The 14,408-nt window shown below is 44.2% G+C and overlaps 1 protein-coding gene across 3 annotated transcripts in view; it reads left to right on the forward strand.

Moving 5' to 3' along the window:
* Nucleotides 1-478: 478 nt before the first annotated feature.
* The window catches only part of KCNH1 (potassium voltage-gated channel subfamily H member 1), a 390,176-nt gene continuing 376,246 nt past the window's right edge, over nucleotides 479-14,408 (forward strand). Inside the window, exon 1 of one of the 3 annotated variants that reach the window (XM_058701734.1) lies at nucleotides 479-792. Coding sequence is in view for 2 of the 3 variants with exons in the window: in XM_058701731.1 (XP_058557714.1) it covers nucleotides 707-785 (79 nt within the window). In the remaining variant the exon portion in view is untranslated. The remainder of the gene's footprint in view (nucleotides 793-14,408) is intronic. The other 2 variants (XM_058701731.1, XM_058701732.1) reach the window with 2 other exon arrangements.

Genomic DNA, 14,408 nt, shown 5'->3' on the forward strand with positions numbered 1-14,408 from the left:
CTGGAGCCCAATCAGTTGGCCACTCTGCAAGTCTGACCTCTTACAATTCAACTCCTTTAACTACTGGTAAAACACTGGCAACTTTCACAAATAAGGCTAACAGACCCTAATGAGAGGCGGGAAAGTGTTCCAAGAGCCTGGGAGCTCCCAGAGGCTCCAGTCTGAAACAGAGCGAAGGCAGACGGGTACAGCATCATGTTCCCCAAGGCTCGTGGTGATCTTGTTGCAGGTGAATCCACCCAGGATGGCGGCTCAGAACGCCCTCCTCTTCACCAGCCCAAGGCGCACCCGAACCCATTTCCCGGCGGTGCCCAGAGGGTGGCGCTGTCAATCCAGCCTCGGCCCACGACTGCCCGCCGCTTCCCGCCGCTGCGGGAGCCCCCCGCTCGCTCTCCCGCAGGCCGGCGGGGGGCAACGCCCGGTAGGGGGCGCCCCGGCCCAAGCGCCGCGACTCCCTCCGCCCACCCGGAAGCGGCTGCGGCGAGGCGAGCCCCGGGCGAGTGCACAGCGAGGCGGGCGGCAGGGAGGGAGGCGCGAAGAGGGCGCGAGGGTGGCAGCCGGAGGGAGCCGCCGCCCCTGGCCGCCCGGGTCCCCGCGGGGCGCATGGGGCGCTTCGAGCCGGGATCGCGCGCGGGCCCCGCGCCCAGTTCCCTGCTGCCGTGAGAAGCCTCGCCGGACGCCCCCAGGACCCCAAGCTGCCGGGAGGATGACCATGGCCGGGGGCAGGAGAGGACTGGTGGCCCCGCAGAACACGTTTCTGGAGAATATTGTCCGGCGGTCCAGTGGTAAGAGGTGCATTCGGATTTCGGTTACCCAGGCTTATTATCCGTGCCTCGATTGCCGACGCCTCCCGCCGCTCGGCGCCAGCAGATGCAGCAGAACCCGGAGCTCTGCTGGGAGCCGCGGCGCGGGCGCCGGGAGCTGCCTCCCGGAGGCTGGGCTAGGTGGGCAGGGTGGGGCGAGGGCTGTGGGCCCCCATCCCAAGAGGAGAGCTCTGTTGGGGACGCCTTTGGGGCCTTTCTCGCGCCTTCTCTGTCTCCTCTCCAGAGAGCGTGACAGCTGATGGGTAAAGTACTGGGAAAAGTGATGGGAAGCCGGACGCGGCAGGAACGGCAGCGCGTTCCCCGTGGGTACTGCCCACCCCTCAGGGAAGGCTATCCAGGCTCTCCGGGGCTGCACCCGAGGCGCTGCCTCTCCCGGGGGAGAGCCAGCGGGAGAGAAGGCCACTCGGGTTCCGGCCCCCGAGGGATGGGGGACGGCGGCTGCCTCCACCTTCCATCCGGGAGCCGAAAAGTCCGAGGTGTAGGGACGTGGGGACTTAGGGACGTGCCGCAGGCCACCCGGTTCCACCTCTTCACCCACCCACCCACCCACCCTTTTCGAGGTTAAGTTAAGGCTCACGAGGGGCAGAGTTTCCTGGACTTAGATGACAAGTGGAGCGCATAGTTGCAGAGCTGGCTAAGCAGTCACAGGGGCAAACCTGTCACAGTTCCTCTCTTCCAAACCCCAGCAGCGTTTTATGCCTACAAATCTTGCTCACCTATGAATTCCCAAACTCACCAAGCCTGTAAATCTATCCGTTACCCAGTAAACCGGTGCTCTCCGCTGCTCTCTCTCTCCCTCCGTGGCATTAAGATGGACAGTGGCATGAAGCGCTGGACGGCGAGAGTCCTAAGAGCAGGGATGGAAAGGGATACATTTCAGATGTCTCCTTTAGGAGCCACAGCAAAGCATCCTGGCTAAAGCACTTGCAGAGCATATAGCTCGGCATCTGGAAGGTGCGGTGCGCCCGTTCATCAAAGGGCTGAAACGAAAGGGGCCAAGTCTGGAGATGCTCTTTACAGGCTCCGGGACTCCTTTCCTTCCAGAGGCAGATGACATGAAGAGTTGACTTAGGAAATAGGTTTTAAAAATGTGGAAATATGACAGTTTCAGAGCCTTGAGGAGCTTGTGTTAAAATCATGGGCTTCTATTTGGATTTAGTTAGGGGTTCAGGGGAAGAGCATGGAAGGTGACTTATGCTCCCAAGAAATGCTCTTTATTAAAAAGTGATTTAAGTTTAGCTCACAATGAAAACCTTGCTAATTAGGATAGCATATTATGTATTTAAGTATTTTAGAAATGGTCATTTATTGTGTGCCTCGTAAGAATAAGGGCATTGAAGAGTCTGTGGTTAGTCACCTTTCCCTTCAAGGTCTTCCTCACTCAAACTAACTAAGGTGGCTTTTAGAACAAGGTCACAGCTATTACCTGGGACTTCAAGGGGATGCTGGTTATTACATGAATAGTCACAATGAACTCTTCTGTCATAAAAAAAACCCTGGAGGTGTTCGTGGGGTTTTAAATAAAAGCACTATTTAAGAGTTAATTTGCTGGGATCTGGCGTATTAGCTGGGGTAGGAAGAAAAAAAAAAGGTTAGAGAGGGAAGGAGGCAAACCATAAGAGACTCTTAAAAACTGAGAACAAACTGAGGGTTGATGGGGGGTGGGAGGGAGAGGAGGGTGGGTGATGGGCATTGAGGAGGGCACCTGTTGGGATGAGCACTGGGTGTTGTATGGAAACCAATTTGACAATAAAAAAAAACCAATTAAAAAAAAGTTAATTTGCTGTGATTGCTATGGTTATTGACCTGTGAGGAGTCATGGAGATAGTCTTGTAGATTTGGGGACCCCATTGCCAGTGACACCAACTTTCTCATAAATAGCAGTGACAATTCCATTTTTTTGGGGGGGGGTGAAGATGCAGTGTCCTTTAAATTAGGGGAAACCTTGTGTCTAATGTGTACCATATTCTGTTTTTGAGTGGAGAGGGAGGTAACAGAATCTTACATGTAATAGTCATAAGGTTCCTTGGGCTTGTAGGAGGACCTTAAGAATTGTGGAACTAATACCACACACACACACACACACACACACACACACACACACACACACACACACAATGAATCTTGGAGCTGAGAAGGCAGAATACCCTAGTTTAGTTGATTTTCTTAGAGCCACTTTTCTCTAAGCATATATAGAATGTCAATAGAATAAGTAGCTGGGAATATTTTTAGCATTGGCATTTTAATTTTAGTACTGATTCCAACAGTTTGACTTCAGTTAACCCACCAACCAACCAACATCAACCACACAGACAAAAACACCTTAGGAAAGTCAGGTGAACTTTTACAATTATCTATGATTTCAGAAGAAAATATTCTGGTCTTGAAATGTGAGATTTAAGCTTTTAGTGATCCCTTTCATCACATTTCTAAACACAAATAGAAAAAAATAATGTGGACTCTTGGAAATATCACAATATCTACATGCATTATTTTATTTTACTGTGATGGAAAAAGTCTATTTAAAAATATTGATTGTCTCCTCCTAAAATCCACCAGCCATTTTTTTTTTTTTGGACATTACAGTATTTAAATAGCATTTTACCTTTAAATAGCAATACTTTTTGACCATCTATATTAAACATTTTCTCCCAGTAATCCTATGCAGTATTACTGTTCCTCTTTTACAGATCATGAAACGGAGTCCTAGGAATATTAAGAGACTTATTCAAAGGAGCAGGCACACAGTCCCTGACACAGGTCTTTGGAGGGTATCATTCATCCTTTCTGTAACATCATTGTTTCTCCAGCCATATGACTTTGCCTATGGAACTATTGTTATCCTTAAAAAACAAAAACAAAACAAAAAAACCCCCAACTCTCATTATATGCTTATGGGTAATAGAACTGGCTTTGTCTTGGGGCATTTGAATATCTGGTATCTGGAATATGATAACCTGTAGGATTAGATGCTATGTCCTCTGCCTCTTCTTTCCCATCTTTGTATAGATGAAGACACTGAAGGGAACACATCTCCTCAAATATTTAAGGGCACAGCTGATGAGACCCTTGACCCTTGTGTCATGCTCCTATGTTACACTATGCAATGACCTTCCTTGTATTACCATTATTTTATCTTAGAGAAGCTTAATTTCCCAGTGGAGATTAAATAAAATGTTATAACACCAAGGACAACATCCATTTTGGCTAATAACCACACTACCACATCCAAACAGAATAACAAGGCAAAAGAGAAGCTAATTCTGTTTTAAGGAAGGCAGTATTTTCACCTTTCTCGGGGGTTTAGCTAAAGTCACAGGCAGGGTAACAGGCACTTATTCCTGCACCTGCTGTAGTTATAAAGTGTTAAATAACTTTTCAGAAAATATCACCTCATATGCCAGTGGGGGAGGTGCAGTGCCTCCATTTTCAAGTGTCAAGAGCTAAGAATCATTTGGTTAAGTAATTTACTTACAGTTAGTAAAAGGCAGAGTTAGAAAAGGCAGAGGCACATCAGGGACTAGTCAGCGGTTGTGACAGGTTTGTTCATTCAAAAAGGATTTGTTGAGCACAGTTATTGAACACTGGGGATAAAGTGGGAAACAACTTTACCCTTAGAAAGTTACATTCTAGTGAATCTTGGTCTAAGCTTCTGGACCCCGTTCCACACTGTTTTCTGGCTGCAGCTCTTATTTAGGCCTGATGTTGTGTTTAAGGGAAAAAAAAACCCCACAAGACAATTTTTAAGGTGTTTACTGGTCTTGATGGGACTAAAATCTAGTTTAACTTTCTCTGATACTTTCTGAATACCATTTGAAGGAGAGATTTGATAATTATCTGTGTTTTGAATAGTCACAAGTAGTTAGCAGGAATAATCAATTCCTCCCCAATTTTGCTTGTGGTCATGTTGGTGATCATTTCAAATCCTTCTATTGATTTTTTTTTTTTTTACCACATAGGCAAAGGCAGCCTGATTTTCTTTATATTCATGATTGGAAAGTGTTGTTCCAGAATATTTTTTGATGGTTGCTTAAATCTGCAGGCACTTACTGTCAGAATGGTTGTTGAAGCAAATAGGAGATCTGTCTTAGGAAGGCTGGCAGACCTTAGTGCCAGGGAACTACAAAAATATTACCCTAAATGGTCCCATTCTAGGCAGAACATATGTTTTAGTGTTCGGAAACCTATATCAAACAATTGTAGGTGCCAGTAAGAATCCGTGCACATTAGCAGGAGTGAAACGCAGCACATTTTGGTACAGATTTATGTACATGTATAATTTACAGATTGCTAAATCAGCTGTGTTTTTGTATAGTGTTAAGTTGGTTCAGGTTGTTGATATAATTAGTACACAAACAGGATGAAAGCCGCGGGTAGTGTTGTGTCTCCTCATAGATGTGTTGAGCCACGGTAATATTTATAAAACAGAAAACTGGTTAAAATACATTGTTGCTCTGAAAGGGGGAATGGATGGTAATCTGGATTATTACCAGCCCAATAGCGCTTATTTCCTCTTGTAATGAGCTCTAAGATAACCTTCAGCCAAGGCTCAGCTGTCTTGCTCTGAAAGTGTCAAAAAGTTAAACCTTGTGACTGATACCAGCTCGGAAACAGGGAGAAGGCTTCTGCTTTAACAGAAGGTAATAAAGCTTCCAAACCCCACGGTTTCTATGAAGTCCTTCTATTTCAATAATCTCTTGTAAAAGAATAGATGCATTTGTGGTCAGGCTTCCTTTGGCAGTGGTTTCTCCCACCTTACCTTGAAGTTTCTCAAATCTTTGCCTTCCCTTTAGTTTTGCTTGTTAATGGCTTCTAAGCAAACATTTAAAAAAGATTTTAGTTCTTTATCCAAAGGAATCCCTTTTGTAAAGTCAGTGTCTGCTTTATACATTTAGGGTATTTGGACTGTGGTTTGTTTTTGTGTCCTTAAGTGGCCACACCTGTACCTGGTGAGAAAGAGGTACGCCAGAATCACAGAATCTTAGTTTTTGAAGTACTGTTTTTTCCAGTGTTTGAGTAGACTCCAGAACATCCCTCTCTGTTGTTATCCAGCCAGTGCTTGAATACCCTCAGTGATGGGACACTCACTTTGTCAGGAATGTTCTAAGCAACTGTAATTGAGCACTAGTGTCTCTTGTCTTGTTTTGCCTTCTCTTCCCTTCTCTTCCTTTCCCTTCCCTCCCCTGTCTTTCCATTCCCTTCCTTTCTCTTTCCTTCTCCTCTTCTTTCTTTTCTTGTTGTTATTCTTTGGTCTCACCCAATTCTGTCCTCTTATAGCCACCACTCATTTGAGATCTGCCCCATGGAACAAAACTGACCTATTTCGCTCCTTTTTCCACCAGAAAACAAAAAAAAAATTTTTTTTGGTGGTAATTTGATAACAGTTTTCCTGTCTTGATTCTTCTCCTTTTTTTTTTTTTTAAACCTTTTTCATTGTATAATACCACAGTAGGAAGGCACATAAGATAATTTTGTATAACTCAGCACATTTGTATAAAGTGAATACTGTGCTGTCCCCATCTACGTCAAGAAATAGAGTCTTGCCAGCTCTCCAGAAGCCCCCGGGGGCCCGTGGGACCCCTCCTGATCCCAACTCCCTTATTCTCCAAAGAGAGCCATCTCTTGACTTTATGGTGATCACTTTCTTGCTTTTCCTCCTAATTTGACCACCTTGTTTTATATTTCTGAACACCGCAGTTGCTTTTTGTCTGTTTTTGAGCTTTATATGCCTGGGGCCCTACCGCATGTATTCTTTTGTCAGTTGGGGATTAACCTATATGGTTACATGTACCGTTGGTTCATTTTCACAGTGACATAATACTTTATGGTATGACCTACTATACGTTTTATTTATCCACTCTGCCTTTAATGGACATGTGTTGGTTCACACACTGGAAAGCAAAGACGTACCAAAGAAAGAGGCAGGCCACTCCAGACGGGTAGGTGGCAGGTTTAGTAAGCAAGGGAACTTACTTAGGAAGCTTGTCTTGGGCAGCTGAAAGACAGGTAGATTCCCCACCCACCACCAGAATCTTAAAAGTTTATATAGAGGCCTTAATTGGGGTCAGTCATGTATTCAGTCCACATGGTATCAAACCCTTCGTCTCTCAAGGCTATATGCTTGGAGTGGCTCCCACTGTGGGAGCAATGAGCAGAATGTATACCCCAAGGGCAGGGGAGAGGGTGTGGGGCCTTCAGTCACCTGGGTCCAGTTTGCAGGTCAGCCTAGTGGTCATGTTGTCTCAATGGCTTCCTCCAGCAACAACTGAGTTGTTTCCAGGATTTTGTTATTGGTGCTGCTGCAGGCATTCTCATACATGTCTTTTTGGACATGCAGGCAACATAGTTCTCATGCATGCACAGCTGGGGTGTGTATGGTTAACTGTGGTAGATGCTGTCGAGCAATTTCCCGAAGGGTTTGTATCAATTTACAGTCCCACCAGCAGCGGAGAATTCTTGTCACTCCTTGTTCTTGCCAAAATTTGGTATTTTCTCCTTTTTCTCTTCAATACTGACTTTGCCCAAACAACCTGGTAACTAGCAAAGCAGGGTCATTTAGAGTTATGTTAATAGCAAGCACATGAACAAGTTTGAAATGAAAACAAAACTTGCTCTTGTCCTTTGGGAGTCATCAGTGTCTACTGTGTGTTGAAATGTTCTCACAGTCTGAACTCCCTCACGCATGATGGTAAATGACATGAAAGTCTGGAACAATTAGAATTGTGTGCAAGAAAGGGTACAGGCAAGGGTGCACCCATGCATACGCACGTGTGGATGTGTGTGTTTAGCAGACTCATTTTTCTTAAATAGAGAAGCACTAAACCCTGGGGACAGAGATTATGTAAGAAGTAGAGCTGGAAGTGAGAAGGAAATAGGAAGTGAATGATTTATGTTTATTTTAATGGAAGATGGAAAATGATGGAAGGGCATAGATGAAGGAGGAATGAAAAATCACAGATAAACTAAAAGGAAAAGCAAAGGCTAGCTTATGGGTTTAGACTCACAAACATGGTGGACCTCCTTTGTGCCCAATACTGTGCGGGAGCCTAAGCATACCAAAATGAGTGAGACTTTTCTTATATTGGGTCTCATTGAGGGATTTATGATAAAGACCAATATGCACGTGAACTTCAGAAGATTTAAGAGATGTTGTGTTGACTGAACACACACTGTGCATTTTTCCTTTATAAATGCCTTACCCCAAAATTATTCTTAGATTTTTATAGCCATTTATTTTTTGTGTGTGAGATTGGTTGTGGGATGACCAGATGCCTTAAGTCAGTTTAAAGAAGATTGCAGAATGTGTGAAGCTTCGTTTTGGTGGGTAGAAGCTTTCCTAAAAAAAAAAAAAAAAAAAAAAAAAAATCTCATTTCTTGGGATATTTCATTGCTCTGACTTCTTTGGCATGCTGTCTTGGGTTGTTCACCCATTGTGAGTTTTCAGCTGTTGGCTTTAAAAATAAAACAGTCAGTTATTTTATCAGCAAGTTGGTTTTATTCAGAAATCGCAGAGAATGATTTGGGACAAGCAGGCTGTGGCAGAAACCATAGGCTAGTCCAACAAAGGAGAGGAACGTTATTTTATGGAGAAGAAGGAGGAAGTGGGAGGGGTTGTTCTGAACAAACATCCATTAGAGAAAGGCAGGAATTCAGGGTGATGATGGTTTCTCATTGGATGAGTTGCTGAGGTGGTTGATTCTTCTAGGAGATTCAGTGTACATCTTTTCCTGTTGGGGCCTGTAGCTGTTGATTCTTTCCTGTTGAGGATTCTTCTTTGGGGGTCTATAATGGACAGTTCTTGGTGTTGAGTGGTTCGGTGTGGGAGCTCCCCTTTCTGGCCTCTGCATTCCATTTTAGTAGGGTTTCCCATTATTAATTTTCACATAGCACATCTTAGATGCTGGAATTTGTTTGATGCTCTGGTTGTTCTATGTGCATGTGTAGTCTTGCTGAACACACTGCGACCTGACCAACTTCGGCATCTCCTCAGTTCTCAGGGTGTCTACTCTAACAGTCATGTGCTGCTGTTAATGACAAACTACCAGAAATTCTTCCAATTGCATGTTAGACAGTTATGCCAGTAATCGTTTGCTTACTCATTCTAAGATTGTTCATTTTGCGTAGTTAAAATGACAATCTTCTGATTAGTCCTATGTTGCATAAAACTGATGTTCTGAAATTAACGGAATCAATTCTATAATTATTAATGTAATTATTAACCAAGAGTGCTCCCAAACCATCATTTTTCATATCTTTTAAAAAATTTTTTAACGTTTTATTTATTTTTGAGACAGGGAGAGACAGAGCATGAACAGGGAAGGGTCAGAGAGAGGGAGACACAGAATCCGAAACAGGCTCCAGGCTCAGAGCTGTCAGCACAGAGTCTGACGCGGGGCTCGAACTCACGGACCGCGAGATCATGACCTGAGCCGAAGTCGGCCGCTTAACCGACTGAGCCACCCAGGCGCCCCTCATGTCTTTTTAAAGGTCCTGCCTGGGTAGCTTAGTTGGTTGAGTGTCCGACCTTGGCTCAGGTCATGATCTCACGGTCCATGAGTTTGAGCCCCACGTCAGGCTCTGTGCTGACAGCTTGGAGCCTGGAGCCTGTTTCGGATTCTGTGTCTCCCCCTCTCTCTGCCCCTCCCCTGCTCGTTCTGTCTCTCTCTCTCAAAAATAAATAAACATTAAAACAAATTTAAAGGTCCTGTCATGACTTTGGGTGCTTTTGTAAAGAACGGCCTCTCCTTCTTTCCTTCTTTTCTGAAAGCAGCAGCATATAGGCACCCTGCCCTGACATTTGAGTGCTGGGGTCAGTATCTCAAAGATGATACTGTACTGGCAAATTTTACTGATATTTAGCTCCTGCTTAGGTTTGGTTTCTATTTTAAAGTAGGACTTCACAACCATGGCAAAGAAAATGGAGTTAATTTGATTTGAGTGGTAAGATTGTATTTATTTTATCTCACTAGATTTTTAAGTTTTAGTTTTCTTTTGTGTCTTCTCAGCATTATTGGTGTGGAATTGGTTGGAGTTCTGCACTGCTATCATGAAGGTTGTGTTTTGAGCCTCTTTGTGAGTCCGTGTACTGCCTGTCTTCTGCTTGCCTCCCTAGGGCCATTCTCTTTTCTTCTCCAACCTGCTCTCTGTCTGCGAGGCCAACCTGTAAGGATTTTGTCAGTAGGCTCCCTTGCCTTCTGGCTCCTGGCTCGCTTCAGCTTGTGGGGCATACCGCCAGGAGATGGGAGGGAGAATTTATTTATTCTGTGGTGTTTATTCTCCCAGTTTCCTCTCTACAGCATTCTCCCTCCCTCCCTATATCATAGCCTTGCTGTTTTCCCTTGATTAAAGGTTACATATCCAGCTCGCTCTCTTTGGGTTTGGGTAGAGCTGAATGTCTTACAGTTTCCAAGCAATACTAACCCTGGGGGGTACTGTGCTGTCCCTGAAGTTTTCCTTAGTGGTGTTCTGGGGGCAGGCTACAGCTGGCTGGTACTACCTTTCAAGATCTGATTATGGGCATCTATTCTAGGTTCTGGGACTTCACGTTGGTAGCTTTAAATATACCATGCTGGGAGTATTTGCACCTCAGAAATTGGCAAATGGTATAAATAATTTGCCATGACTCACCAGCATGCTACTGCCCATACCTCACCCATATGGCTTTGTAAATAGCTTTGTTATCAAACACTCCTCTAACTATTTGAGTGTGCCATTATTTCCATGCCACAACTGACTGATAGAACCAGTTACTTGTTCTCTGGATCAAGTACTTTCTCAACCTTTATGTCCAGACCAGATTTAATCATGGGGGTGAACTTGGTGAGGGGGTGAGCTCAGATATTTCTTTTAACTTAACAAAAAACCCCTGTGTTCTGCCTGCTGAAGGCAGTGTAGCCTTGTTTTTCAACTCGACAAGTTGGTCACCCTACTGGCTGAAGAGCTACTTTTATATTCCTTCCTTTATCTTTTCTCACTTTCATGAGCTCAGAAGTCAGGAAAGACCATAAGTAAATGGAGTTTATCAGAGACATCAGAAGGCAGTAGTACTAGTTATAAGCACCCATTGTAATTACTGGTTATAATCATGACCTTAGACAAATCGCCTTTCTCACGTGTGGCAGTATGTGAAGGTTTTACATGCATTGACTCTTCTAATGCTCACTATAACCCTTGTTCTGTGGGTACTTCAATTATTCCTATTCTACAGGTGCAGACACTGAGGTTTAAAGAGACTAAGTAAATTGTCTTCAGTTAATTTCTAATAGTGGAATCTCTAGGAATTTGTTAAGGGTGCGGATTCTCAGACCCTACCTCAAACCTGGTGCATCAGAAACTCTGGGGAACGGGCCCAGTGACTGTGTTTTACTGAGCCCTCCAGGAGGCTCCATGCATGTGGCAGTTGGAGGACCAGTGATTGTGAGATAACCCCATGCGGTTTTTGTTTGTTTGTTTTTACTTGCAAAGTAAATGGTTGGGTGCTAGGGTGTGTGGATGGAGGAGGGTTCACTGGGTGAGTGGTCTTTTTCTCTGTAGTCTTTCAATTAGTTTTCTAGTTTCTCTCACATGGTGTTCCTGCCTTAGGTAGGAGCTTGTGTTTCAGTGTCTTGATTCTCTCCAGGGACCTGCTGGCCCTAGTAGCCCCCTGCTTGGCCAGATCCCTCTGGAATTTTGAAGTTGTAGTTTCCTCTTCTGCATAGTTACCCTCCATCTACTTTTTCTCTTCCAGAAATGGAGCTCATGCCTGCTGTTAACTCCCTTCTCTTCATTGTTGTTATATTCCTTTTAATTTTTAAGCCATCATCCCAGAACGAGGAAATACATGTGTGGGATCAATCTGCCATTCTGAAGTGATAACTGATACTTTCTGAAGACAGAGGAGGCCCTCAATTCTAGTCTTTCTCCTTCTGTCAGGTAAAATTATACTTTATACTTTTCCCACCTGGCGAGCCTGTCCAGAGATTGTGCTCTGGCCTGACTTCATGGGGTGTGCCACTTTTCTCTGTTGTTCCTGACAGTGGCAAAACTCAAACAATTTAGTAATGAGTTTGATGCCCTTTATTCAAGGGAAAACAATCCATGGATTGGGGGAGTACAGTCCCTCACAGGCAACAGAGGCTTTTACAGAGGGATTTGGGACAAGAGCGGGTTTTATGCAGTGTTAGACAACGCAGAAACATGGCATTACTGTTGGTTAGGTGGTCAGAAATTTCCTTATGAGGCTAGCAGGTCCTGTTTTCTGGGTAAGGTAGGCTAGCTGAAGCTGAGTTGGAGGCCTGGAATTGGTGTGTGTTAGGTGTCCTTGATAGGCAGTTCCCAGTGTGGGCTGCCTTAGGTTTAGATTTGTGACATGGGCCAGGCCGCTGGGGTGGCCACCATTTTGTGGATCCCAGTATACAAATTAACTATCCTTCTCTCCCCCAACTTCCAATCCCTACCTTCTAATTGTCTCTAGTTATGCCTTCTCTTTGAATTTTCTGGTTTTCTTCTCTTTCTCTATCTTCTTCTGGCTCTTGGTCTCAGTCTCCTCTGTCTCTCCTGTATGTTCTTTCAACAGCCTTACATTCTCTTCTCACTCTTTATGTATTGCTACAGGTCTCTCTCTGTTTTTTTTTTTTTAAGTTTATTTATTTTAAGAGAGACAGAGGAAGAGAGAGAGGCAGAGAGAAAGACTCCCAAGCAGGTTCCATGCTGTCAGCATGGAGCCTGATGCAGGGCTTGAACTCATAAACCATGAGATCATGACCTGAGCTGAAGTCAAAAGTCAGACACTTAACCAGTTGAGCCACCCAGGCACCCCTGGATTGCTACAGGTCTCTTGCTCTTGGGTGCCCATTCTCCAGTTCTGGCTCATGCTGTTGTATTCTCTGTTGGCCCTCCTCCCCACCCCCCTCCCCGCTTCCATTCTGTCTGTCTCTCCTCTCTCCATCTGTCTTCCCACCTATCTCTGCCTACTGCTGCCTGCCATGGATGGTCTCTGTTTTCTGTCTCTGTTGCTCTTGGCCTTTTGTCTATATTCCTGTCTGTCCATGTTGCTCTCTGCCAGCTGTCCTCATCACTACCTGGCTGTCATCTCTTTCCATTTGTTTGCTGTCTCTCTTTGTCTGTAGTCTCTGCCTCCATCTATCCATTTCTGCCTTTGTCTGTCTCTTTCCAGTTCTCCCGTCACATGCTTCAGTAGATGCTCTTCTGTGTATCTGAGTGCCTTGTTTTTCTCTCAAGACCTCCTTTCTCCATTTACTTACCAGCTGCCTGGGGTCAACTCTATAGATCTCTTGGCCTTAGTGTCTGGGTTTTGTTCTGAGAATCTTATTGGCCCAGTGCTGACTGTGGGTTGCTTGGCTAGTTGTACACTCCCAGTCTAGTCTGCTGTGACTGGGACCTGGGTGTGTGGTGGGAAGGGTATGGAGTTCTGTGATGTATGGGCTGTGGCAGATACACCTAGACAGGGAAGGTGGGTGGAGCTTTCAAATGGACAGATGTGTCCCCTGCACTCCTGCCATGCTTAGGACTCAAATATTTGTTGTGCTGAACTGGGCTGCTCTGAGATTCCTTCCATCCACCATGGTGCTATACTTTAGCCTCACTGAGCCATTTACCAAGAAAGTTTTAAAATAACACAGGAGACGAATGTAAAACTAATTAAAAAATCTTTGTCTAGTACTACTTAATATTCTATACTGCTTACTTTGAGTCACTTTTTTTTTTTAAGTTCTGGGAATGAATTTTTATTGTGTGTTATTTACTGATGGTCAAAGAGTTTTGTTCAAAGTGACAGTAATAGGTAAAGATGTGCATTAAGAAATGATTATGACTATAAAACACCTACTTGATTAATCTGTTGTACCATTTGTTAGCAACTGATGACACCAACAAATATTTGTTCACAGCAATTCAACATACCACTGACCTCTTGTTTATTAAGTAAACTATCATTGAGTCGTAAAAAAGTTTACATTTCTCACACAGTTTTATTCCCTTCCAAACTGCTTATAAAACTGATTCATCTGTTTTTAATGCTTTAAAATCCTTTAATTTGCTGAATGAAGGTGGAGGTCATGCCTCTGAAACCACATACTTAGGGGCAACTACCCAGTTAAACAGAGTTTGAGTTTGCTCTTGAAATGGAAAGCTCTCATTCCATTGTAACTTACTGATATAATCAAAACATATTTATGAAGTATATTAAAATTAGAGGCAAAGCAAGTAACTATCGAATCTCTTGGGAATTCAGTTTGTATTGTACCAGGATTGGGCCCTTGACAATTTAGAAGGGTCCTTTTCATGGAATTTTATTGTTGCAAAACACAGTAGAGCCTAAACATGATTAAGATTTTAAATGTTTTATTTAAGTGTATCATCCTGACCTAACTCCTTGTTTCTCATCTCCTCTCCATTCTCCCAAATATTACCAAATCTTGATCTGGGTGGGTTTTTTTTTTTCTTTTTTAAAAAATTAATTTCTGGGGGCGCCTGGATGGCTCAGTTGGTTGAGTGTCTGACTTCAGCTCAGGTCATGATCTCGCGGTCTGTGAGTTCGAGCCCCACATCCGGCTCTGTGCTGACAGCTCAGAGCCTGGAGCCTGC

The sequence above is a fragment of the Neofelis nebulosa genome, chromosome 15 (assembly GCF_028018385.1).
Source record: "Neofelis nebulosa isolate mNeoNeb1 chromosome 15, mNeoNeb1.pri, whole genome shotgun sequence".
Taxonomy (NCBI): domain Eukaryota; kingdom Metazoa; phylum Chordata; class Mammalia; order Carnivora; family Felidae; genus Neofelis; species Neofelis nebulosa.